The sequence below is a fragment of the Eretmochelys imbricata genome, chromosome 4 (genome assembly GCF_965152235.1).
Source record: "Eretmochelys imbricata isolate rEreImb1 chromosome 4, rEreImb1.hap1, whole genome shotgun sequence".
Classification (NCBI taxonomy): Eukaryota; Metazoa; Chordata; order Testudines; family Cheloniidae; genus Eretmochelys; species Eretmochelys imbricata.
In genome coordinates this window covers 30,275,761-30,303,582 of record NC_135575.1, presented here as the reverse complement: position 1 = coordinate 30,303,582, position 27,822 = coordinate 30,275,761, and the positions used below count along the sequence as shown (strand labels likewise).

Genomic DNA, 27,822 nt, shown 5'->3' with positions numbered 1-27,822 from the left:
GTCTAGGAATGGTCCCTTACAACTATTTATGCTAAACAATCTGTTCCACTTGCATTTTGCTGTGAGGCTAGGAGCAGCCTCTCCAGGCCTGAAGAAGAGCTTGGTGTGGCTCAGAAGCTTGTCTCTCTCACCAACAGGAGTTGCTGCAGTAACAGATATTACCTGACCCACCTTGTCTCCCTTGGGGACGTCTACACTTAAAACGCTACTGCTGTGCTTCCATACAGACACGACCCACACCAATGGGAGGGGTTCTCCCCTCAGCACAGGTAATTCCCCTCCCACAGATTTTTCACACCCCTGAGCGACACAGTTAATCTGACTTTAGTTTCTAATGTAGACCAGGCCTAACCTGGCGCGCCTGTTAGCTTAGACTGACTCTGGGTGTAAAACAGATGGACCAAGTGCCCCTTGAGGAGGGAGTCTCAGTCTCCCTGGGGCTGAGGGTGCCTGTGGTGCGGGGGGGGGGGGTTGCATCATGCATTGTGAGTGCAGACATCCCCCTGACAGGGGGCAGCGTCAAGCCAGACAGCATCGCAGCCCCTAACAGGGATGCGGACTGAGGCGGCTTCCAAGCTCCTGCAGTGCCTGGGTCTGGCCGCGAGGGGTCCCTTCCCTTCAGACACAGCCTGGCACGCCCCTGTCTGCCTCCCCCTCCCCCACGTGACTGTCTCTCTCCCGTGAGAGGAAGGCAGGGAGGGGTGGGGCACTGGCCTCCTCCACTCTCATCCCCCACCCCAGCGACTACAGTTCCCAGAAGGCGGCGCTCTCTCACCTTTCCCCCGCCTTGCGCAGGCGCCGAGCCTCCTCAAACGGCCGTGAGCCTCACGTGACCCGCTGGTAGCCAATCGGGTTTGAATCTGATTTTTTATCCGCCCCCTCCCCTCCCCGCAGCGCTTGTGTGCGATCAGATCGATCTAAGATGGCGACTGTGGAACCGGTGAGTGTTTCATTCCCTCTCCCCCGCGCCCTGGTCCCCACTCCCCTGAGCACGGGCAGGGGGGGAGGCGGCGGGGAAGGAGGGAGCGCACCCCAAGGGGGGGCCGGAGAGGGGTGATTCCCGCTGGGGTGGGACGGGGTGAGAGTGGGTCGGCAAAGCTTTGAGTAGCGCACGCGCGTGTAGGGGGACGCGCCGGCCTGTGTAGCTGGGGAGGGGATGGGTGGATTCCGAGCTCGTGAGTTAGGCGCGTGGTGGGGATTGTGCCGTCACCAGCTGGGGCCCGCCCGGCGCGAGGCCTGCAAAGCAGCGGGGGGGGGGGGAACGGACGCGAGGGGCGGCGCGTGCGTGAGGTGGGAGGGAAGAGGGGGAAGCCGGCGCGTGATGAAGAAGGGGCGCACGCGGACTGGCCTTGGGGCGGGCGGGCGGGCGGGGGGCGTTCCTGTGCTGGGGCTAAACACCGGGTGGCTGCGGTTCCTATTGTGCCAGCAGTTGCACGGTGCGTGCGGTGGAGGCCCGCGCGTCTCCCACGTGCGCTTCCGCCCCGGCGGGCACAGAGGAAACGGATAGAGCCCCCCCGCGTGTTTGGCCGCTGCTTCCCGGCGGGGTCGTGATCCGCACGGGCGGGCCGAGTGGGAGCTTTTGGCGGGCCCCGTGCGAGTGATCTTGGCGACCCTCTCCCGGTCTGCGCTCTCGTAGTCGGGGGGACGGGGACCGGACCCGAGTGGTGCGGGCCGGGGCCGCGGCGCCGGAAGGTGACCCACGGAAGAGCCTAGTGCCATCGTGACTGCGCCCGCCCCGCCTGCAGCTGGCCAGACTAGCCGCTGGCGGCGGAGGGAGAGTTGCCGTCCGGCGAAATGTCCGTATTGCTGACTACCCTGGAGCGGCCAGGTAGGAAATACACTTCCTGGCCACGGAGGTGTGAGGCTAACAGGCTCCCTACTTCCTCCATCGATTTCTCTGTCTCCCCCAATGTCAGAGCAGTTTGGTAGAGTTTCGCCCTGGATTGACAGCATTCAGATGTAGGGCAGGGAAAGAGTGCTGAGCCATCCGCCGCCTTGAAGTTAGGCTTGTAAAGTAATCACTGTTCCCTTTCGGGTTTGAAGCATCCAAACTTAATAGGGCTTGTTCCCTGACAAACCCTGGCACGGTAGGCAAGTTCGTTTCACTTACCGTGCTGCTGCCACATTACGAGGGTGAACTCTCCACTCCTCTTGCGACATCATGTGGCTTTGTGCATATTTAGTAAATATTTTTGATATCCTTGTTTCAATTTTAAGTAATTAATAGAACTCCACGGAATATTATTTTTTAGATATTCTTTCAGTGTGCCCTTTCTTTATTTCTGTGTGCCACCTCCAGCCATTCTCCATGATTCATGTGATGCCATCTTTGATATACATGCTGATGTATCTCAGGGGATGGTCATCTGCAAGATTGGGTATTGGGGTCTGGAAAAGAAGGTGGGGAAGAGGTAAATAAATCTTTTTTTTTTTTTAAAGATGTGATTTATTCTATGAAGTATTGAAAATATAATTTGAAAGTTGCTAAGTTTACCCATTACCTCTTAAAAATCAAATGTTTTTTTTAAAGTATAAGAATCAGTTTACTGTCTCATTTGACCTAATTGTAAATAAGCTTAACTGATTTTCATAGAGAAACAGAAATACTACTGCGTAAAACTAATCGCTGAACTTTTCTTACTGTTTTATGGTGAAGTAAATGTAGCTGAAAACATTATAGACATCCATTTCCAATTAATGGCTCTCTGCAAAGACACAAACTACTTTAAATATAAGAAAACATGAGTGAATTTAATGTTTGTAAACAGTGTTTTATAGCCCTAGAAAAAGAGGTCAGTGACTTATCCACAGAACAGGAACAGACTAAGCAGCAACAGCATCAGTTTCCCCTTGTTCACGCAGTTTCCTCATGACTTGAGTTTGGGAGGAACCATTTCTAGGGTGAGAGGATCAGTGTCTCCATGTTTGTTCACTTTTTTGTGAGGGCCACCAAGATCACTAATTGCTGTGATGTGGGCAGCTCTCCAGTAGTGGCTGAACTGACACTAAAAGCTTTACTGAAGGAACCAAATAGCTATCAAATGGTAACCACTCTTGGTTACAACTGAACTTGAAGGTAATTTTAAAATTAAAGGTTCCATTGCCTCATCATCACTCTTCCTGCCTGTCCTCAGATTTTTTCTATTTGCTAAACCTGACCAGCATATTTCTGTACATAATACATAAAGTTTATAAAATGACTAGGGTGACACTTGTATGTAGTTGTGTTGGTCCAAGGATATTAGAGACCAGGTGGATGAGGTAATATCTTCTATTGGACTGACTTCTGTTGGGGAGAGAGAAGCTTTCAAGCTCTTCTTCAGGTCTGTGCCTGTGTAAGCTTGTCTCACCAACAGAAGTTGGCCCGTAAAAGATATTATTTCACCTACCTTGACTTTCTAGGGTGATACTTGGCTATTTGTACAGAATTAAAATACTGTTTACTGTTGTACAGTTAAAAAGAGGGGAAACTGCTTGTTGAGCAGATAGAAGGCACTTCTGGCATTGAGATTTCAAAGTCAGGACTACAGGCATATAAATCCTTCATTTTTCTGTAGTTCCTGTATCTCCCTTTCTAATGTAGCACAGAACATTTTATGGAGCTGGCAGAACCACCTTACTTTCTCCGAGAGCCTTCTGCAGTTGAGGTAGAGAAGCCTTTTGAGACAGGGAAGGGTGATGCCCTGTCAGGGGAAAGGGTGTTCAAGGAGAATCCAATCAAAGCTAAAGCAATTGTTGCTATTTCATTTAAAAAAAAAAAAAAAAACCAAAAACACCATTGGGCATGTTTCTTCAGGTTGAAAGCATTTGAGGTACAATGCAAAACATTAAAGCTTATTCAGTGAAAACATCTGTTACCAATGCAAGTATAATTCTATGAAATAACATCTGTAATGTTAGTGTTGAAACAACTAATTACAAAAACATTTTTGTTTATACGTTTTCAAACTTCTAGAAACTCACTTTTCAGTACAGATCTCCCCCCTTATTATCAGCCTGTTATACTAGACATTAAAACACAAGTACTTTGATTGATGTAGATTTCTCTGGAAATATCTAAAGAGCTTAATACAATGCATAAAATGCTTTTCTTGCTAAAGATAATTTCAAAGCTGCGTGCATCCATGCAAGTTACATTTTGTCATGGAAATTAGTATATTTATTTTAGAGTTGTGCACTTGTACATTTTATTTTTGGGTTAGTCAGCGTATATGAATTTGTATTCATTTTACAAGCATTGTAAGTTCATAGAGTTGTACTAAAGATTCAAACCCTAGCGTGTGTACTTGGTTTCATACTGATATAGGTGATTTTTCATTTACCTTGCTCTTCTTGCTCCAAAATCCATTGAATTTAATGGTAACTTAAATATCAAACAAGGGCAATATATTGCATCTCTGAAAATGTAGAAAGACTGTTTTGGTATGTCCCTCAAGCATCTCAAGAAAATGTAGTCCTGTTTTGGACTTAAAGTTAAATTGTATCTATAAGAAAAATATGGGTCTATTAAACCTACATACTTTTGATCATCTTATGTGGATCTGAAACATGGGCATAACTTAAACAGGACATCAGGAGGCTGAAGGCACTTCATGTGCATTGTTACCAGCTACTTTTGGGCATAAGAGAGTTTGGTTTGTTTGTTTGTTTTTTTAATCAGTAATAGGGGATGTATTATTGAGAATTGACTTAGAGGATTGAAGTCCTCCTTGGTCACCTCTGGCTGGCTCTTTATGGTCATATAGCCTGCCTCAGAGATGAAGTCCACACACATGAAGTCCTGAAGATTGGATTTAAGATCAGCAGGAATCATTGCCTGGCCATGGACTGCCGGCAGCCACGTGATCATCTGCAGTAGTAACCCAGTGGCACTTTTAGTCGCCTGTAATGGACGTTCGGCTGTATGGACCCTCATTGTCTCTGAATGTTATTTTTAATAAGAAAAGGACTGTTTGTACAAAACACGAAAGAAAAAGAAAAGTCCCCATGTTAATGCTTTGGCAATATTTCAGGGGTTTCAACAACAGCCTACAGAAAATAACTTTAAAAATAAAATTCTGCCATTCCAAACCTGTGAATGGTTTGGATAAATAACATAAGAAGATAACTTACATAACCTTGTACCCTTCCATCTCTCAAATTGCAAGCAGGTTTCAGTGTGGGATTTTTCTTTTATAATTTTGTTCTTCTTCAGTGCACTTAAATATATATATATATTCTTAACAGTTGCATTTGTATAGTTAACTAATTCCACATTTAAAAGATCCGATCTTGACCTGAAACTGTGCCTTAGTTGAAACTTTCGTATCTCTTCTGCCATTTTTAAGTTGGCTAGTCACGTGCTATGAGTCAGCATTGGTAAAGTTCCCTGGAATAGGCTTCCAAGAGAGGTTGGGGAGAATCCCTGTCATTGGAGGTTTTTAAAAACAGGTTGGACAAATATCTGCTAGGGATGGTTTAGGCTTATTTTGTCCTACTTCAGCTCAGCAGGGTGGACTTGATGACTTTTTGAGGTTCCTTCCAGCTCTATGGAAATGGCAAACCTTGTCATGATTTACATAAATTAAAAAATATGCAGCTGAATTAAGGCTTGGAGTTTGTTAATATATGCACAGATATCAAAACAGCTTCTAATTTAAGGATATATTTAAAGCTTTTTCGTAATTTTGACACTCCTTTTATTCTATGGAAAAGAAAATTAAATGGCAAAAAAAAGCTCTGGCTTTTGTTATTAAACCTGAACTGCTTTAGGACAGAAATTGGCCTTAATCTCTCTGTGACTAGGTATTTCTAGTGTCATTGTGATCAGTGACCTGCTACTGGGAGATTCCCACAGTATTCAGGCATAATGTGATGAATTAGGCCAGTGGTTCTCAATCAGGGGTATATGCAGTTTTTTCATGGGGTACATCAACTCATTTAGATATTTGCCTAGATAAAATGCACTACTAAAATCAGTACAAACTAAAATTTCATACCAACAATAACTTGTTTATTCTGCTCTATATACTATATCCTGAAATGTAAATACAATATTTATTTTCCAGTTGATTTATTTTATAATTATATGGTAATAATGAGAAAGTAAGCAATTTTTGAGTAATAATGTGCTATGACACTTTTTTAATGTCTGATTTTTGTAAGCAGGTAGTTTTTAAGTGAAATGGAACTTGGGGGGTACGCAAGACAAATCAGATGCCTGAAATGAGTACAATGGTGTTGAAAGGTTGAGAGCCGCTGAATTAAGCAGTTTTGTTCATTATATTTTGCTTAAATGTATTGCTGGGGATCAGTCTGGGGGTATCAGCTGGGGATCAGTCTCAAGTGCAGTTGTTTAATAATGGAGAGGTATAGTTGTAAAAGAGTTTAAGAACATAGGAACGGCCATACTGGGTCAGACCAAAGGTCCATCTAGCCAGTATCCTGTTTTCTGACAGTGGCCAATGCCAGGTGCCCCAGGGGGAATGAACAGAATAGGTAATAATCTAGTGATCCATTCCCAGCTTCTGTCAAACAGAGGTTAGGGACACCATCCCCGCTCATCCTGACAAATAGCCATTGATGGACCTATTCTCCATGAACTTACCTAGTTCTTTTTTGAACCCTGTTACAGTTTCTATCATAAGCTCACTTAAAAATTCCATGCTAACTTACTGAAAAAGTTTAGTCAGAAACTTATGTATTACTTTTCTTTTAGACCAGAGGAAAAGTTCTGGTCCATTTTAGATCATCACCCAAGTGCTTTGAGTTAGTTATAGAACCTTGGAAAGAATTGTGATGTTTTTAATGTTAAGTCTTCTAAAGAGTTTTGTAAAAGGGTGTCCCAGACAGCGTGGTCTAAAACTTTAAATATCCATTAATTCTCAGTGAGAAGCATAGGACCACATGTCTATGTTGGGTTTTAACAGCACTTTACATGTAATGTAAGTGCTATTGTAAACATTGAGTGCAAAACTTTGAAGTTATTAGATAAAAAAGTAGGGACGTCTGCAGAGCTTCATGAATGTCTCCCTAAACAACATCCGCTCTGGAAGAGATGTAGTGAAAGTTGTAAGAAATTTAAGTGTAGAGAGGATTACACTGTGAGAGAAATATCACCTTACTTTCATGCCCTAGCTATTTTAAGATTTTCTGCTTACACATATAAACAAAAACCTCTTTTTATTCCTGAATAATTTCTCTCTTAGAAAGGAAAAACTTCTAAATTGACTTTTCATTTCTTGGAACTTTGAACTTTTTAAACCTACTAATACAGACATTATTGTTTTAGAAATTCAAAATATGCATTATTCATCTCTTGTCAAATCCTAGTGCATAGAACTATTTGTTTTTAAGTTTGAGTTTCTACCTTTAGAGATGCTTGGTAAGAATTTGAAGTTGCATATGGTCTCTGCACAGTTGATAACGTTCCTTAGGTCTTGCAGAGCTTAAAAGCGGTTAAATAGTTCTTATTCCAAGGCACTTACAAATGGCTGCAGTCTTAAATTTTATATAGTATGTATACTGTAAAGTTATACAAAGGCACAGGAGGTGGAATTTTTTTTTAAATGCTTAACGTTTGAACAACTTTTGGTATCACATAGACATAACAATGTTTAAAACTTACTTTAAGTCACATTATTTAATCACTGCTTCCTAGGGCTCAACTTTTCATAATTGTGCTCATGCATAGTTTGCACAAATTGGATGCATTATGGAAATTAGATACAGATGACCAATTTAGCATCTAATAGGTAACTTTCATATGCAGTTATAAAAATGTAAAATTGTCTTTTATGTATAAATATAGAGCTTTTTTTTGTTTTTAACGTTAAACTAATAACATTATGATGTTAGTAAACAGTGTGCTGACTTCATTTTCGTGTGGTGAAAATGTAGTATCACTTCCATGTATTAGTTCTATTTAAATATTTCAGCCTTATGATAATTAGAGATACTTGATTTTCCCAACCTTACTTGAATTAAACAGATAATTATGTGTCTTAGATGTAGCGTGAAAGAACTGGGTGACAGACTATCCTGTGCTTTAACTACAGTACCCTCTTCCTTAGAAGTACTAAATTTTCTGATTATAATGTTGGCTCAGATATTGGCTTAATTTTGAAATATGATATATGTTCATGATTAGAATCAATTTGAAAATTTCTGTTTCAAGAGCCTTGATTTTTACTTTAATGTTTTAACTGTTCTTGGTAACTTTAGACTAGTGAGTCAACAAAGAGATTTAACATGTGGATGACATTTTTGGGTATTGGTTGGAATCATTATCTAATTGTTTGCTAGCTTTAATAATTAAATAATTCATTTAACATCCATTTGGAAACTCATCAGAAGTTCACGACATGAAATACCATTATGTTGGCAGTGGCTCAAATCTATAATATCTAAAGTGAAGCCCTCTGTAATCCTGGTCCTCCAACTCATGAGACTTCCAGCAAACACTAGTGGCGATGTTGGGACTAGTAAACAAGATCATTTGGAACCCTCTTACCTATTGACTATTGAAGAAACTTACCTTATCCCCATATGCAGATTCCATGTTCCAGTATTAAAGGGACCAGCACATCACATGCTGGCACATCTCGTGTAAGCAGGAAGTTTGGTATCACAGGGCAACCACTTTGTGCAACTAGAAACATCCACAAAGGTATTAACTTTAAAACAATTCTAAATACTTTGTAACTTGCATCTTTTAGCCCTATGAAGATTGCAACTTCAGTATTGGAAAAAGTGCTGCTCACTCTCAAGTAGACATAATCCCTTTTTAAAATATGAAAGCTGTTATAACTGTTGCTGGATGGAAGCGAAAAATAGTTGGTTTCTTAACTTCTTGAGGGAAATGTGTTAATCTTCATTTAGACTCTTTATTTATTCCTGGAAGGTATACTAAAGGCCGCCTTTCTGTTCATGTGCTTCCTTGCTACATAACCTCTTGTAACATTTCACTTGGGCTTCAGGTAACATCATATTCCTGTTGTTACTGCAAGTCGCTTTCCTAAGATATTTGGTTAAGAAAATGTATATGGTTAGGATAGCCATTCCCTTATACACATAGTTCAGTAGCCTCAAGTCGCTTCCTCTTTTCTTCCTAGTGCTTGAATAATTGCACAGCTTTTCTTTATTATTATTTTTTTAGTGTATGACGGTTAAACTCCTAGACTATCCAATTAATTTAAGCGTTTTAATAAAATTTTGCCTGTGATGGTATTAGTTCAAGCTTTAGTGTCCAAACGAACATCTACAGAAAGATGATGAATGAACATATAATATAATTAGATCAGAACCAGTGATTCTAATGAACAGCTAGCTTTAAAATAGAAGAATTCCATTTCTGAAAGTTCTGATCCTTTAAAATTAAAGTATTCTAACACTAAACACGACATCCTAAAATACTGGTTATATGTCTTGTCTGCCAGTCTTGGTGTGGTGTTTTTTGTTTTGTTTTTTCCCAGGAAGGAGGCCCCAAGAAGTACTTAAAATGGTAACTTAAATATGTCGCTTTGTCTGCTTCGTCATGCTTCACCTATACTTAAAAATCTAGTACTGACACCTGCTCTAATCCAATGAATACATAGTTGAACCTTCGTTCTTTTAACCTCAGCATAGTGCCTTTTGCTGTGTGTGTGTTTAAGTGAATTCTTTATGTTCAAAGGGTTTTTTTCTTTTTCGAGCTAAGTAGTTTTTAACTGTACTTTTTGGGAGTTGGTAATTGTGACAATAGTAATTCTGACTCTTTCAAACTATCTTACAAATCTTGTTTGTCTTCCCGTTTTGTTACGGTAAAAGCTTTTGCTGATGTCCATGTTCTAATATGCGTCTCATTACATTGGAAACTAGTCAGCAGCTGTTCCTTGGGTCAGAGGGCCGTGTGGACACACCTGTAGGTTTTGCAAGTGATGGTAGCAGCCCTGATGAAGATGATGGAATCCAATAGACAAAGCCTGTTTTAATCAGATGCTTTACACTTAACTAGAAAATCCACTTAATGTAGGAAACGCCTAGGCCACCTGTTTTTTCCCAGACATGTGTAATAGGGACTGTAATTATGTCCTCTTGGGATAAAAGTTACAGGTGAATATCCAGTGGATTTCTCTTCTGCTATGGCGCTCTTAATTACCAGAGTGTGGTTCCTGTGAATCTTTGTGATATCTGTACTACGAAGAGTAGAAGATGCAGAAGAAACTCCCAAGATACAGAATCCAATTACCATGTATATGGGGTGGAGGGTGAGAAAACCTGGATTTGTGCTGGAAATGGCTTTTAGATAAGCTATTACCAGCAGGACAGTGGGGTGGGAGGAGGTATTGTTTCATATTCTCTGTGTATATATAGAGTCTGCTGCAGTTTCCACGGTATGCATCTGATGAAGTGAGCTGTAGCTCACGAAAGCTCATGCTCAAATAAATTGGTTAGTCTCTAAGGTGCCACAAGTACTCCTTTTCTTTTTGCGAATACAGACTAACACGGCTGTTACTCTGAAACCTGTCATGTATATGTACTTGATATCTTTTTAAAACTGTGAATGGGATCGTTCTGCCAAGTTTTGTAGGAGATGTCGATATATCTGATTGTCTGTTCAGAAACTGTAATATACGTAGTGAGTACATTGAGCTGTCTACTACAGTGCATATAAGAGGAACAGGGTTGACCCTACAAAGGCTTCCAATTTAGCTAATAACCAGGTTTGGATGTACTACACTACCTTATCCATATATCTGTGGAAAAAACTAAGAACTAGAGAAGGCAGATCTTTAAAAACAAGATCTTTATACCCACTTGCTGATCCTAAAACAAATTTCAGGTTTGAGAAATGCATTTAGTAATTGATAACAGTAAAATGTTTAGAAAATCCCATTTTAAATATGGTATTTTAAAAACTACTACTGCTCATGGTAACTTTACTAACAAAATATTTTAGGATGCTAGCAGATGGGGATTATAGGAGTTTATACTAATCAATAACTGGCTTTAACAATCGAGCTGAAAGCTCTAAGCAACTTTTACGAAATAGTTTTTAAAATCTGTATTAAAGCAGATTTGCAATTTGCCATAGAATTCCAGTTTTTGTAAGATGTCTGTTGCCAGAAATAGATTTGGAATGCCAATTATAATTGGATTTAATACACTACAGGTTTGATTAATAATGAGAAATGCTTCACTGTGTAAACATTCAGTCTGATGGTCTGAGCAAAGGGTGGAATGTGAAAGATCAAAAGAAACTGTAACAAGTAGCATTAACAAGCAAAAACTAAAATGTTTTACCCCAGAGTAGCTCACACTGTATTGCTCAACTTGATAGCATTTGTACTGAGCATAAACTGCTCTAGTTGAGAGTTTAACTTGTGTACCTGAAATTTATCCTCAACTCTGCTTTGAAGCAGAAACTCTGCTTCCAGTTTCACGGAATAGATTAACTTTTGCAAGTGATAGCATACACAGCAGTGCTTAGACCTGATGGCATGTCTTGTGTTGCATAACTATCTCATAGCTTGGTTAGTTTTTGAGGGAGTCATGTCATCCTGTGCCAAAAGGTTCATAGTTGGCTATTGCAGGGCCTTTGAAGTGAGTCAGTCATTAGGACACTTGTGAATGACATGTTGAGATGGGCTGGGCTGCATTATCACGAAAGTGAACTCCTTAAATATTCACATAAGTTACTTGGTATCACAATTGCTCTAACTAAAAGTATATAATTTGATGGGCTGTTGGGTGGAGTGGGATGTCTTATTCAGTTTTGGTCCATACATGTGGTATCCATAAATACAACAAGCAAGTAAGATTTCTAGCACATGCATACATAATACATTTTTCTAAAGCTATTTAAAACTTGAAGTTGCTTGTTACCACTTTCCTATTCCATTCCTAGTTCGTCTTGTATTCATCCTTCTAGCCTAGGTTGCACTGGACAACTAGAAAAGTAGGTGACTAGTCTAGTGGGTTTAAAAAAAAATTCTTAGATCTTATTCTTTAGCTGTTTAAAGAGCTGATTGCTTAGTGGATCTGAGTAGACTGCTCAGTAGAAATAGCTACAGGAAAAACAGCAAGTTTTCAAAGCTTCCCGTTATACAATAAGTATTAAAACAGTCTTGATGAAGACTTCATTAGTGTTTGCAGAATTCTGGGTGGTCATAATTTATGTGTAATAAAACAGCAGTGAAGTACTGTGAACAAAAGCCAGCATTATTTCAAAATATGAACCCCTCACCCCTGCTTCTAGATGTTAGAAAAGATTTTATTGCTAAAGTATAAAACTTAAGATTATATCAGTTTATGAGAGAACATTTATTTTTTTAAGCTTGTTTACTTTGTGTATTTGACAGCATTTGTGTGTTGGCCATTTCATTGATTTTTTTTCACTCTGTGGGGTCTTTCACATGGCTTCAGGAGGAAGAGTTTAATTTTTAAAAAAATTAAATGTGATTTGTAAACTACAAAATGATCAAGAGGCTAATGGGGGAGGTGGGAGGTAGCAAGGTGTAGTTCCTGAAACTACTAACGCTCGAATTTTGACATGATTTAATGGAGTGCCCCTTTTTAAAAGAAATTGTCATGTGAACCAGATCCTGCAACAGAATCTAAAATAGAACGCTACTTTTGGATTTTGTAGTGAAGTCTATTAGTCTATGACTAATTTCTTAGTAAAATATTTTCTAAATTAAGGCAGGAGACTGTGCTATCTGTCTGTGTTGTATTTGAATCAGCAGTGAAGTCCTAAATATCAGTGCCCCAACAGTGATTTTCTGTGTAATCCGTGTTGTTCAAAGAGCATTCTAGGTAAAATATGGTACTAACATAATCTCATACTGCTTTAAACATCACAAAACGCTGCCGCTTCATGTTATCCCTTCAGATCCACTCCACTTCTCCTCAGTGTTCCAGTAGTTCAGAAGCTGCTGGGCTATGAATAACTTTGAGAGGTGGGAAATCCATGTTCAAATCACTTCCCTTCAGGTAGGGTGGAGGGATTGAACCAAGGTGTCTCATCCTGAGTGAGTACCATAACCACTGGGCTAAAGGTTATAATGAAGGCTGTTGCCGCCGCCTCCTCACACAAAACAGCCTCCCGGAGTGTGGAAGTCGTGCTTTGAGAACACATACAGGGTCTGTCCCCCACAGGCAAGTTGGCAATGGAATGGAACACCTACTTTCACATGCTTTGGGGATTGTGGTGGGGCTTAGGCATTGTGTACATACCCAGAGGCAGAAATTTAGGGTCATAGGGGACTTTTACAGTGAAAATTTAGGCACCTAGGGATTATACGTGCCTTCAGGGTTACACTTAGCGGGGATTTTGAGGATCTCGGTGGTGCGTAACTCCCACTTCAGGTGCCAAAGTCCTTTGGACTTGTCGTGGCTGAACTACTACTACTTCTGCACTGCTTCTCTTTGATCAAGACCACAAAGTCTAAAATTTTACCTATTTTTTAAATCCTCTTTTTGTGTCACTAGATTTAGGAATGTCTAGAATATTTTGACATTGTGGGTAGGGTTTGTTTTGTGTGTGGAGTGTAACTAAAGTGCTCGTTATTGTGCAGAATCCGCTGTACACAGCTTTGTTTGCCCTAAATGTAGAATGAGCGGTCTTTCATCCCGTCTCTTGAATGTTACAGCAAGGATTGCAAATTGGGGTGGGATGGAGAGATGGCAGTAGCTGCTGGAAATGCTTTATTATGCTTCCTAAAGTTCTGAGGGAATGACTTTAATAGCCACAATCTCATGTTTGAAATTTTAGAATTAAATGACAAATAAGCTCGAAGAGCAACACACATCCTGAATTCTTTCTTCTCTACTCATGTTTTTTCCATATTCTGTTTTAAATTTAATAAATTCAGTGTATATTTGAAGTCTGTAGCACTTTCTCTAAAGCCAGTGTAGGATGATATTTTGAATCAAGGTGTCTATTGTAGTAACAGGTGCTAATGGTTAACTTAAACTCATTGGGAAAGGTAAACTTCAAATCTGAGAATTACTTTTAGTTAACACTACACTGCTATTTAGGGCACACAGTTCAGCTCATACTTACTTACTTTGGGAGTACAGGCATTGGAAATTACCCTGTTTGAAGTTCAATACTTGTAGTGTTTAGTCCCGGCTGCAGTAGTTTTGGAATCAAGTATCTCTCAAACCCTTAGGGCTAGAAACAAGTTACGCAACTGCATTGAAAGGCTGGCAATCTCTACTTTCCAGGGATAGTTCATTAGATTCCAGATCTTAAAATCAAATCATTTTAATTATCCTTTTCCTCCTTGCAATTCTGAGGTTATGGAAATCAGTGTTGTATGCTAATGGTTCTAAAACTACAGGGCATCAAGCTCATTCCTGGAACTCCCAATTCTTAAAGATAGCAGGCTTTTTTGTCTTCTGGTAGTTTGTAAAATAAGCTGCATAAACCACATTGAAATCCAAGTGGAGCTGGGGGAAGCAAAACAACAAGCAAAATTACATGAATTTTTGTGGACCAATATCTTGTGACCTGCTAGGGTTTACGAGCATGTTGACTAGATGGGCGCAAATACTTGCAGGACCATATGTGGTTTCTATGCTGTGATCCGGGACTGCTACAGAAAAAAGGTAGGGGAAGCTAATTCTCTGAAGTAAACTTAAGAGGGTGGAAGCTAAGTGTTGCAGAATACAGTTGAAGACGCACGTTAACAATTTTGCTTTTCTTTATACAGGAAACCACTCCCAATCCTCAGACTTCAGAAGAAGAGAAAACTGAAACAGCACCAACTCAGGAGGTTGCCAGCCCTGAACAGTACATTAAGCATCCACTACAAAACAGGTGAGCCATGTTCTTCTGCCACCAGGCTTTGTAATTCTACCGGTAAATATGCCACCTCAAAATTCTCAGAGTTGCTATTTTGTCAAATTGTTTTTTACAGAGAAAAGCTTCATTTTTTTCACTTTTTCTTCTAACAAGTTTTTTCAGTGACCTCATGAAGAAATAAAAACCCAGTTATACTGATTCTGAGTTAATCTTCCATTATAATTGAAACCTTTTATTTGTATTAATGATAGTGATGGAGTAGCTGAGAGCTCTTCCCTCTGTATATTTTCTTATTGCAGCCAGGAGGCTCTGAAGGTGGTGGGGAGAGGCAAAGTTCTTCCTTCTGTCAGTCAGAGGCAGGTGGCGCTTCACATGTATCGGATATCTGATAGTGTCAACATCAAAAATAGCCCCTCCCAAGCAGGGTCCAGAAGTGCACCCTGGTAGAAATCATAGTGCACTATTTGATCCCAGCAACGAAGTGCTAAGGATGTTGGCATCACATGGGATGTTAGCCCTAGATGTCATTAGGGAGTTCTACACCCTCATCTTTCTTGTGTTTTTTTTGAACATTTTGATGGTTGTACTACCACTGGTGGAAGCAGTAGCGGTAGACCAACTGATGAGTTGTTTTCATCAGGGTTGGACAAAGTTGGTAAAACTCTACTGGCCAGTCTGTTAGTGTTCCCATTTTGCTATTACCAGTGGCAATGCAATGGTGCAGAATTCTAAGAAAAACGTAGTATAGGTGTTTTCTTTGGCTAAATTTATCAAGCACTGTGAGCAACAATTACAATGCTGTTTTGTAGTTATTTTAAAGCTATATTCACAAGACCACTTACGAAAATGTTAGTTTTGAGTAAAATAGTGAGAGCCTAGGATAGGAAGCCAGAGGAACTGATTTAAATCATCGATTTTTAGTCAACTTTTCCATTTATACTACAGTTATTTTTAAAAGAGAGGTTCATTCTCACTGGTTGATGTAACCATTAAAACATGTTGATTTACAATTAAATAGAGCATTTAACTAAATTTGGTGTATCTTTTTGCTACCTAGGAGGGTGCACTATAACAATGTATATATATTTAAGCAATTATATAGCTTAAAATTTTCAGGTTCTTCTTAATTATACCTTTTACTGTTAGAAAATGTTGAATCATAAATTTATTTACCAGGTAAGTAACATTTACAACTAAACGATTTATTAACAGAATAGAGGGGTTAACTGTAGACAGTGAATTAAACTGATTATTTCAGATCATCATGGGAAATCTTTCAAATATGCAAAAGTGAAAATAACTGGAGTTAGGCTGTCCTTCAAACTTTTAGAACTAGTAGATCTCATCTCTCTCCTTATTTGTATTCGTAGACTAGAAAAGAGAAGTGTTCATGCTTTTTCAATTCCCAATTAGTTTCTTGACTTTGAATGAATTAGTTCAAATGAAGAAAATATTCCTTCTGTGCTTGCAGAAGAGGCTACTGTTGTCAAAAGTTGGCTTAGCACTTCAACAAACTCTGGTTCCCAGGATTTAGCTAATGACTTTCAGTCATTAAATTCAGTACAGTCAGAAATTCAGTACAGTAGTAATTGTAAAAATGTAATTGATAAATACTCTCACAACAAACATACCAATTATATTTTGAATACAAAAATTTTGAAATTCCTAAGAAATCTTCCCAAAACACAAATTTGACAATCTAAGTTGTCATTTCCTAGCATCGTAAAACATGGTAGGAAGTCCATAAGGATGGTGCAGCAATAAGTTAGCTAACCAGTTGATCCAGATTTCTCAGACATGTCCACATCCTGTTCAAAGTCACTGCCTTCTGAGGTGCATTTTTCAGGTTTCAGTCTAACTAGGCACTACATCTTTGTTGCACTTTTACATATGGCACATGTTTGTGTTTGTTTTACCCAGAGATATAGGAATTTTTTGAAAATATTCCCGAATAGGGTCTTTTTGTGACCCTTAGCCATGGCAATTTTCCCCCCTCCAGTTCCTGGGTGTTGAAATCACCTTAAGGCTGGACTCTGAAGAGTGTTCTCTTCTTCCCACAGTGTCTTGCTTAGACACCAGTGTTGCTCCTTTCTAGTTGTGAGATTGCACTCACCCGAGTAGAGCTGTGATGAAATGTTTCATGTTAGTGTGCCTTTAAATTTTAATCCTGAAGAGTACAGGAAGTGCAAACAAATGAGAATTTGAAGTACAATAAGATAAGGCAAACATTTACAGATTACCTTTAAGATTTCTCATTAAAGCTTGTCATCAGTAATCTTAAATGTCAGCTTCATTTTTTAATCTCTAATCATTACAATATATCCATGATGGGGGAAGTGCTTCTTGGCATGTGTGCTGAGACTAAATCATTTTTCTTCTAATCTTCCATCAGAATCTATCTGAAAGAGATGCCTAGGTGAAGGGGACAAAGGACTGTAATCACATAGAGAAGAGGTTCCCAAACTATATCTGACCTCGATATTCCATCACTTCATGGCAGTTTTAAAAGAAGGTGGTACGTGAACCTGTAAAGTTTGGGAACCATGGACATAGTGTACTCCTAATGTGAACCGTCAGCAGTCTTTCGCAGATTACAACCAAGAGTCCACTTGGATGTACAAGGCTGCAGTTTACCTATAAGCGCAACTAAAACCTTGTCGTGAAGCTCAAGCACATGGTCATTCAGTCATGAATATAAAGCCTTTCAAAACTTATATAAAACCTTTCAAAAAGGATTTTAAATAGCTGTACGTTGGTTAGGCCTCCTAACACTCCTCTATGTTGAGACTCAGAGGCTGTCACTTTCCCAAGATCCAGAATTAGAATTCAAGCCTGTTTCTCTTCTGAATTTCTCCTGCCACCTAGGAACTGGTACTGAGGTTCATGCTGTTATCTCAGTGGCAGTGGGTCATCTTCTCTGTACTTGTTATCCAATAAGTGTACTCAAACCTCTTCAGTACTGACTTATTTTTAATGTACAGTATATCATTTTATCTTTAGGTGGGCACTCTGGTTCTTCAAAAATGACAAAAGCAAAACCTGGCAAGCAAACCTTCGTCTGATCTCAAAGTTTGATACTGTTGAAGATTTTTGGGCGTAAGTAAAACTTCTAATCTACCTACTAATCCTGTGGAATATTGGGGAAGTAGCTTGATATTTGTCTCTGTATTAGCAAAAAGGTACTCATTAGCTACTAACTGTTAGTTTCTGGAGCGTAAATTGGAATTTGTCTCAGCTGTTTGGGGTGGACGCCTTAATCTTCAGAATGAGAAGCTTTTTTTCAAAAAAACAAACTTGTATATAAACTATTTCTTAGGTTTAAACCACCAAAAAACCCATCAGATATTATATTACTGCGTGCATGGATGGGATGGAATTGTAATTGTATTGATAAACATATTTGTTCTGCCTTGAAGTCTGATATTGCAATGTATATAGGTCTTAAGGTTCGAACATTGGCTTATTACATGTAGACTAGGTTTTAGACTAGATTTTCAGGGTCATAAACAGAATTAAATTGAAGCCTGAACTCTGCTTTGGTGTAATGTGCACAATATCCTGTACCTGAAAACTTTGGCTAGAAGTTATTGGTGACTTTTGGTGCCCAACTTGAGGCACCTTAAGAGGGGTCTGTTTTTCAGAGGTCAGGTGCTTGTTGTTTTCTGAAAAACAGGACCCCTTTAAAGTGCCTCAGGTTGGACACCCAAAAATCACTAGTCACTTCTGAATATCTTGGCCTTGTTATGCAGATTTTGAAAACACCTTCAAGCAGAGTGAGTAGAAAGCAAGCAAGTTGTATGTATGAGTGATATTGGTGTATTGAAGATATGTTAAAGCTCTTATTTGTATAACAGACTGATACTGGGCAGAGTACCGTAGATCTCAATGATCCTGGAAAACCAGACATTTGGAAGCCAACTAAAACCTCCCCACTGTGCCACATTTCCCCTCCCTTGTGAAATTGTCTTGGCCATCCAAGGATATATATTCTGTCACATGATTGGTACCATGAATCCCATAGGAATTAAGCAAAACAGGAAGTTTCAGAGCATTTCAGAAGAGGGTAGAGGGAAAATCATTTCTATACGGAATGACCCCAAAGTCTGTTAGTGGCCAGGCTCCAACAGCAGCTCCTGAGCCATAGACATGAGCTCTGTAATGATTTTGGTTCCTATTGGTTGATTTTAGTGAAATTAAAGAGGCTGTCTTTAAGTGTCTTGCATATTGTTATGTAAACGGGGACAGTGCATTGGGAAAACGGAGGAAAAGAGTATGTGCTTTGAGGGGGGGATGTGGTTGAAGGAGGGGAAGACATATTGGTGCTTAACCTTTTTAAAACACTGACTCTCCACCTACTGAGTAGCCCGGTCACTGAGGATTTTGTTGGCTTCTGCCCTCTGGGTGTGAGAGCTGGGAAAACTGGAAAGTGATAACATGAGGTGGAAAAGGTGTTCTTTGTTGATGTGGGAAACTCATGGGAATAACAAGTGGAAATAACAGTTACTGGGATGCTAGAGGGATTGCATTATAACATGATCGTTGGACAGGAGAGTTTTTATGTGGATAGTGTGAGAAAAATGAGTGTGCACAGGTGGCTTACTCTGGAGTTTGTTCAGGCAGTCAGCTTTGGCAGTTGCATCATAGGATGGTTGTCAAGGTTGAGAAAACAAGCTTGGAACGTGGAGATCTTGGATGATGTGTGGGGTCAGTTGTGTGAGCTTTGGCTTCTCAGCACTGTTGCGGTGGACAGAGAGACCATGATCCCATTACCATGATCCCATTGGTCTCACCATTTCTGGGGAAGCCGTTTTTGGCAGATGTAAACCTTATCACAGAATATCAGGGTTGGAAGTGACCTCAGGAGGTCATCTAGGCCAACCCCTTCCTCAAAGTAGGGCCAATCCCCCAATTTTTGCCCCAGAGCCCTAAATGGCCCCCTCAAGGATTGAACTCACAACCCTGGGTTTAGCAGGCCAATGCTCAAACCACTGAGCTATCCCTCCGCCCCATCCTGATTCGTGCTGTTAATGTGTGGTTGTATGCTAATAAAGTTGATCATGGATAAGTTTGGGCATGCGTGTTTGTGACGTTATTGATATAATCTGGCACCATAGAGCTCATTGTTGCAAACAAGGTCCTGTAGTGGCACCAAATCTTGTATAAAGGGGGTCAAATCAGGTGTCTAAGACAAGGTTATGGTTTGCTGATTATGATTATGCTGTCTATATGTATCTCATTTTTGTAGTTAAAGTTATGAATATTGGCTCTATACTGTCTGTATTTCAAACTTATGCTTGCTTCTGAGTGACAACCCAGACAAGTTGGTATCAGCTCTGCCTAGCCTGCTTGAGGACCCATTAAGAACCATCAGCTATACAACTGAAAGGAGGCAGATATGCCTTGTGACTCAGCAAAGTATGCAGGGACTTGCTCGTGTGACTCCAAACTCCATTTTGCTGTAATTTTCCACAGTAAGAACAAAGAGGTGTTATTACAGCTGGAAAAGACTATAAAATGTTGATGCCTCATTTCCATCTTGTCTTCAGTCCTGCTTGATTTGAATCTGCAGTTTATTTGATCACTGCTACAAGCCTGGTCTGGGGTATCATTACAGTATCCTGCCGACTACGCCACTGTAATGATGCTGGTTCTGGCGGGACCCAACTGAGAGTGCCAATTCAGGACAAATTGCTTCAAGCTGGGCAATTACAGCCCAAGGCTGGGATTTTTCCACCTCTAAGGCAAATCAAACCATCCAAACAGAGCAGACTTTGTTCTCACCCCACTGGCTAATCACAAGTCACACCAAGCAATTCCCTTGGACGCTCCAGTTTCCCAGTACCACCACCAGTGCCACTCATTATGGGGACAAATGGTTAGGGAAAACAAATACCCCAGTAAAAGAAAAAAGGTTCTCTCGATCCCAAAGGACCAGGCCAAGCCCCAGACCCAGGTCAATATAAGAATCAGATCTTACCCACAAATCACGGTGTTGCCAATCCTTTAGAATCTAAAATCTAAATATTTATTCATAAAAGAAAAAAGATATAGATGAGAGCTAGAATTGGTTAAATGGAATCAATTACATGCAATAATGGCAAAGTTCTTGGTTCAGGCTTGTAGCAGTCATAGAATAAACTGCAGGTTCAAATCAAGCAGGATTGAAGACAAGATGGAGATGAGGCATCAGCCTTTTATCATCTTTTCCAGCTGTAAGAACACTTCTTTGTTCTTCCTGTGGAAAATTACAGCAAAATGGAGTTTGGAATCACATGGGTAAGTCCCTGCATACTTTGAGTCACAAGGCGTATCTGCCTCCTCTCGGTTGTATAGCTGATGGTTCTTAATGGGTCATCAAGCACGCTAGGCAGAGCTGACACCAACTTGTCTGGGGTGTCACCCAGAAGCATAGCATAAGTTTGAAATACAGACAGTATAGAGCCAATATTTATAACTTTAACTACAAAAATGATACATAAGCAGCAAACCATAACCTTGTCTTAGAGACCTGATTTGACCCCCTTTGTACAAGATTTGGTACCACTACAGGACCTTGTTTGCAACAATGATCTATATGGTCCCAGATTATGTCAATAACGACACAATGTTACCAAGACCTGGTTGCATGAACTAGCAGAACACTTACCAGCCCAGATGGGCCCAATCAAGAATTTGGGTACAGCATCAGTTACAGGGTATTAAACTGAAAGGTATTTTGCGCTCTTCACCCACTGTATGAACCTGCTCAAACTCACTGGTAGTTTGAGAGCAGCTACTAAAATAAAGGTCCAATTGAAGCAGCAGGTGGAGAGTGCAATCTAGCTTTTTGGTGCTGAACCAGGACTCAGTATAGGTAGTCATGGACTAAAAATTAGTGAAGTCTTCATTCCTTGTTCAAACCTCTGTACAGCAGAGAATGTGGAGACAGCTGTCACAGTTTCAGGGATTTCTCCCTCAAGCTGCATGCAGGGGTTCCCAGTCAGGTCTCCAACCATCACCTGTTTCTGGATAGGAACTCTTGTCCCACTCCCTTCCACCAGGGGTTTTAAGGCTACACAGCTGCCTGTCTTACACTGATATCCTCAGCAAACCAGTCTGCCTAAAGGCCAGGGCCAGTTTCTTGCTTTCTCTTGGGGCTATGAACAGTGTATTGCGAGCAGTTAAAAGTTACTCCACAGCTCTTTCTAAGCAAGCACCTTTATTAAGGTAAAAACATTAGAGGAAACATTCAAAGAAATAAAAATTCAAGTGCTTGCTCATGTCAGTTCCATTGTAGGGGGGTGTCCTTGTCACATGCACTGGTGCCGGAAGTTTTTCCCTCAGTGATATCCGTAGGGGACCAGCTCTGGCGCCCTCTTGAGTGGCACGTGTATGCATCAATATAAGGGGCACCACCGGCTTTTCCCTCCCTCAGTTCCTTCTTACTGCCAGTGACAGTGCTGGAATGTCTCCTTGCCTCAGCAAGCTTACCTTTCTCAACTGTGCCTAGTTGTGAATCTCTTGTGTATATAGTTTATAGTTTTTGTTCCCTTAGTAATATTTAGTCCCCTACGGGACTTAGCCTAGGCATGGGGCATGCCCCAATCCCAGGGCTTCAAGCCTTTTTACTGCTGCGAAAAACCCCTATACCAGTCAGTGATCTCCTTCAAAGCTGTCTGAAGTGCTTGGTGGAAACCCACACGAGCAGCAAGTATCGCATTTTTAAGAGTTTCAAGCTGCAAACCAAAAAGGAGCGGGCCATTTGCCTTAGAGCGCTCCTTATGGAGTCAGCCTTCAGTACCAGCTCGATTGGACTCCGCTCCAAGCACCGCAGCATCTCAGTATGCTGCGAACGCAGGGGTATTGGTTGCAAGAGGAGCTCGTGCTAACTTATAAATGTCAGGGAGCTTAGAGCCATCCGTTTAGCTTGCACAGTGTTCCTTCCCCACCTGTTCGGTTGAGTGGTGCAGATGTCGACTGACAACACGGCCTCCATGTTCTATGTCAACACGCAAGGGGGAGCTCATTCTTCAGCTCTGTCCCAGGAAGCCCTTCATCTGTGGGACTTCTGCATCCAGCATGCAATCCACCTGGAAGCCTTGCATCTCCCTGATGTCTGGAACAAGCTAGTGGATCGCCTCAGCAGGTCCTTCTTTCACCATGAGTGGTCCCTCCGCTTGGAGGTAGTCAAGATGCTCTTCCAGAAGTGGGGAGCTCCCCAGATGGACTAGTTCACCACCAGACAGAACCAAGTGTCATCAGTTCTGCTCTCTGCAAGGTCTCAGCAAAGGCTCACTTTCTGATGATTTTTTCCTGTCTTGGTCAGGAGACCTAATGTCTCAGGATGGATTTGATTTAAATCATGATTTAAATCACTAGTCAGGAAGACTTGATTTAATCATGGGTTTCTACATAAGTGCATTCTTGATGGTTGTTAAAACCTTAATACATACTCTTCACAACTCAGATAGATGTAGATTTCATTTTTAGAAGGTACACACTGTACATTTTTAAAGTGATTTATTTTGGAAGCTTTTCAGATTAGTTTTACAGCTATATCAGAAAATGAATGTTTGGTTATTTCATTTACCAAAGGTAATTGAAACAGATATTTATGAAGTCCTTGGGAGGTGAACTATCTCCAATTCAACAGGTTAATCATTAATATTTGGAGGATTTTCTTGCCATGCTATATTAGGAGGAGAACATCACCAGACAGATATTTAAATTGTTTTATTTAACTAAAACAATAACATGTATTCCAGGTTTTTTTTCTTCAACAGCAAACATAATATTTTAACATAACAAGCGTATGAATTTTTGAATTTAAACATTCAAGTTTTTTAAGATCAGATTTGTTTCTGTTAAAATTGTTTTCTAATTAAAATAGTTAAACGAAATATTTAAAAAAAAACAAAAACACACACACAAATTAAATTGACTGTCAGCCAGGTCAACATGAGAAACTAAAAATATTGGCTTCTGCAGCTAACTCCTCTTCACCTTCATTTTCCTGTTCATAATCTTGGAAAAAAAAAACAAAAAAACAAGCTTTCCTGCTTTTTCAGGTCCCAAACTATTTCTCAATTTGGAATGAATTAGTCCAAAGGAAGAAGATATTCTTTCTAAACTAGCAGAAGTTGTTACTGCTGTTAAGTTAAATCACTTCAACAGTCTCTGAATCCAAGTGCTTAAATGACTTCCACCAGTTCACTGGTCTGATCTTTAAAGCATCATGAGCAAACATATTTCTTGAATGGTTCTTCTTTCCAAACTGGGTCTCTTCTACGGCCTGCTGTCATTATAGGTTTTCTCTTCTAGTGAGAGAATGGTATGGTAGATCTCAAATCAATGAAGGCTACACTCAGATCTCAAGACGTCTGGAATATGCTGTTCAAACAGTTTCACTTTTGTTTCTACTGCCTGTCCCTTCCTTCTCACATTCAGCCTTCTTCTTGTCCAGATCTATTCCGCCCCAACAATCTTCAATTCATTTAACTTCTGGAAACTTTGGCCTTTTAGAGAGAGGAAAGGGATTGACTCTGTATACACAAAATTTGCAGGGGGACAGTAGGGTTGAGGTCTGTTATTTCTCACCTTTCCTTCCTTCCTTCGTAACATTTTTGTTGTTAACAAGCATGTTATCTCTGGAGAGACAAATCCACAGTTTGAGAACTGCAAAACTAAGCATCTCTGATACCTTCTAGACTGAGTCCCGTTGGGTAGATGGAAACATTTAATTAAATAATCTATACAGAAGCCCCTGGATTGGGTCCCTAGTAAGATTGGGTCCCTAATCCATGAACTATTAGAACTCATTTACAGAACTTTTCTTAAACATTTACATGAATATATTGTCTCATACTATAGAATTAGAATTTATAATCCCTGTTCTGTGATGAGATGCATTATAGCTCAAAGATATCTTAATTAAAATGATCTTTAGATCAGATTTTTTGATAAAAAGCTTTTTGAGGAAGAAACCTATTTAAATAAAAAATCTGATTTTAAAAAAAAAATCATTGATTTTTATCCACCCTGTAATGCACACCTTCCCACCAACTCTGCTCATCAGCAAGGCCCTTCTAAAAATCAAGAGGGACAAGGTACGAGTCATTATGATCGCCCCAACTTGGCCTCTCCAACATTGGATCTAGCCATAGCAGCCCTGTGGACGCTTCCCAGCTGCCTGAACTTACTCTTTTAGGATGGCGGTCGGTTGTTGCACCTGAACCTCGCCTCTCTCCTCCTCACAGCTTGGGTGCTGCATAGCTGAACACAGAGGAACATGCCTGCTTTAAAGTCAGGTACAGCAGGTGCTCTTGGAGAGCAGAAAGCCCTCCACCAGAGCAACTTACCGTGCAAAGTGGAGTGGAATATCTGATAGACCCAATTGTGTCTGCAGTCCATTCTGCATTACCTGCTTCCCTTAAAACACCGGGGCATTGCCTTCTCTTTGATCAAAGTACACTGGGCAGCCATATTGGCCTTGCATCCAGGGTAGATCGGTATTCTCTTATGAGATGGTGATGATCAGGTTCCTCTGAAAGGCCTTGAAAGACTGTTTCCACCGGTCTGTAACCCGGTCCTCCCCCCCACGACCCCCCACCCCATGGGACCTCAACCTGGTCCTCACCAGGTTCACGGGCCTGCCCTTTGAATGTATGTCTTCTTTTTCCCTTTCCCACATGACGTGGAAGGTGGCATTCCTTGTAGCTATTACCTCGGTGAGATGAATCTCCAAGATTAAAGCCCTTACTTTGGAGCCCCCGTACATGGTGTTCTGCAAGGACAAGGTTCAGCTGCAGCCCCATCCAGCCTTCCTGCGAAAGGTGATGTCGCATTTCCATGTCCATCGGGATATCTTCCTCCCAGTGTTTTGCCCAAAGCCTCACACAACCAACAAGGAGAGGCATCTGCATACTCTAGATGTCAGACATGTCCTGGCTTTCTACTTGGAGCACACCAAGCCCTTCCACAGATCGACTCAGCTTTGTTGTGATAGCTAACAGAATGAAGGGGCCTTCCTGTATCTTCTCAGAGGATTTAGACTTGTATCACCTCCTGCATCTGTACTTGTTACAAGACAGCGCAGGCTGTGCCTCCGCCAATAGTAAAGGCTCATTCGACAAGGGCTTGGGCGTGTTCAGGTGCTTTCCTAGCGCATGTCCCCTATTCAGGACATCTGCAGGACTGCAACGTGGTCTTCAGTACACACATTCACGACGCAGCATGCCATCGCTCAGCAGGCAAGAGGTGATGCTGGTTTTGGCAGAGCTGCGTTGCAATCACAACACGTCCATGAACTCCTACTTGCCTTCGGAGGTGTTACTTGGGAGTCACCTACAATGGAATGGATATGAGCAAGCACTCGAAGGAAAAACAGTTACCTTTCATAACTGTTGTTCTTCAAGATGTGTTGCTCATGTCCATTCCGTGACCCCCTGTTGGAGTTCCAGCAAGAAGGAACTGAGGGAGGGGGACACAGGTGGCGCCTCTCATACCAGCACGTATGCGCACCACTCCAGAGGGCACCAGAGCTGGTCCTCTACAGATACCACTGAGGGAAAACTTCTGGCACCGGTGCGTGCGGCAAATGCACACACCTATAATGGAATGGACATGAGCAACACATTTCAAAGAACAACAGTTACGAGAGGTTAGTAACCATTTTTTCATACATGCATGCTAACAGCTTATTAGAGGTCACCTGTCAGTCTTATGGGGCCCGAGTAAGCCAAAGTCTTTCAAACCCTTCTGCAAGGATTGCTGGATCAGAAAAAGAACGCTGTGTCAGTTAAGCTCATCCTTTTTATACCAAAAACCCTTTTTGTCTCCTAGTCTCTGGAAAACCTAGCTTGAATCAGTATATGCCCAACCACTCCAGGGTATGGTACCTGTCAAGAGTGATTTGCCTGAATCACCTCCTCCCCCACCCCACTCTTTTTAGTTCGTGTAGGAGCTGCAGTAATTCTCCACCATGGAGTAAATCAGTCATACATAAACAATTTATATATTTATGATCCCCAAAGATACTGCATGTGATTGCAATATCTGTTACAACAGCATCCTTTCCTCCCCACACTTGTCCAATTTAGTGCATTAAGCCCCACGCCACTCCATTTTCAAAATTTGTGTTTTCCTCTACATTGCTTGGTGGTGAACACTTCCTTTTGGCTCAGTATACACTTCACTTCTGAGTCTTGCACGCTTGTCTCTCTTCCATCCTTATTTGGATGTCAAATATTCTGCCTACCATCTCCACCCTTGGAGTAATGTAATAGATGTTCATGAGGTAGAATATGACTCTTAAAACACATCATCTGGATAGAAAGAGCCACAGAAGCCTAAGCCTTTATCTTTCTATTACAATATACAAAACAAATTAATTTTGTTCAGTGGGTTGTCCCGAATGTTAATGTGATTAACTTGTATGAAATATTAACTCGCATTATCTTAGTCAAGACTTGGGTGTAGGTAGTGAAAATGGCAATATTTTTGAAAAATGATAGTTGGTAGCATGGAGCCCAGTGAGAGGATGTAAACTAGTTTCTATCCTGTTTGATAGAGCTCAGTACTTTTTAAAGATCTAAATAAGTAACATCTCTACTAAAAACTGTTTTGACATCAGAATATAAGTTCATATGCATTTTTATGTTGGGTTTCTATACTGCTGAAGTTCGGGTAGCTTCAGAAATAAGTTTTAATAACTTGATTTTAATGTACCATTCAATTTGATTTAAGCATGTTTTGTCAGTCAAACTCCAAGCTGTATGGATTTGGCTTTCTTAAATCTTTCAAGAACAATATTGTACCTTCAGAAGCTGCTGAACTTTTTAAATGTATTTCTTATAATTATGTGTTTCTTTGTTTTCAAATAGTTTATACAACCATATCCAGCTCTCTAGTAATTTAATGCCTGGCTGTGACTACTCGCTTTTTAAGGTATGCCCCATAAGCTTTTTAAAATTATTAATGTAAATCACGATCTTATATAACTGTTTTCTTGAATAAGTAAAGATACCATGATCATAATTTTTAAAGTGACTACTGATATTGGCAGCCCAGCTGGTGGA

General features: G+C 40.6%; 1 protein-coding gene across 1 annotated transcript in view; it reads left to right on the top strand.

Annotated features, from left to right (window-relative positions):
- The first annotated feature begins 899 nt into the window (after nt 1-899).
- The window catches only part of EIF4E (eukaryotic translation initiation factor 4E), a 44,151-nt gene continuing 17,228 nt past the window's right edge, over nt 900-27,822 (top strand). Inside the window, exons 1-4 of the mRNA XM_077815053.1 lie at nt 900-940; nt 14,676-14,782; nt 17,768-17,863; nt 27,628-27,691. Coding sequence (XP_077671179.1) covers nt 923-940; nt 14,676-14,782; nt 17,768-17,863; nt 27,628-27,691 — 285 coding nt within the window. The 5' untranslated portion in view covers nt 900-922. The remainder of the gene's footprint in view (nt 941-14,675; nt 14,783-17,767; nt 17,864-27,627; nt 27,692-27,822) is intronic.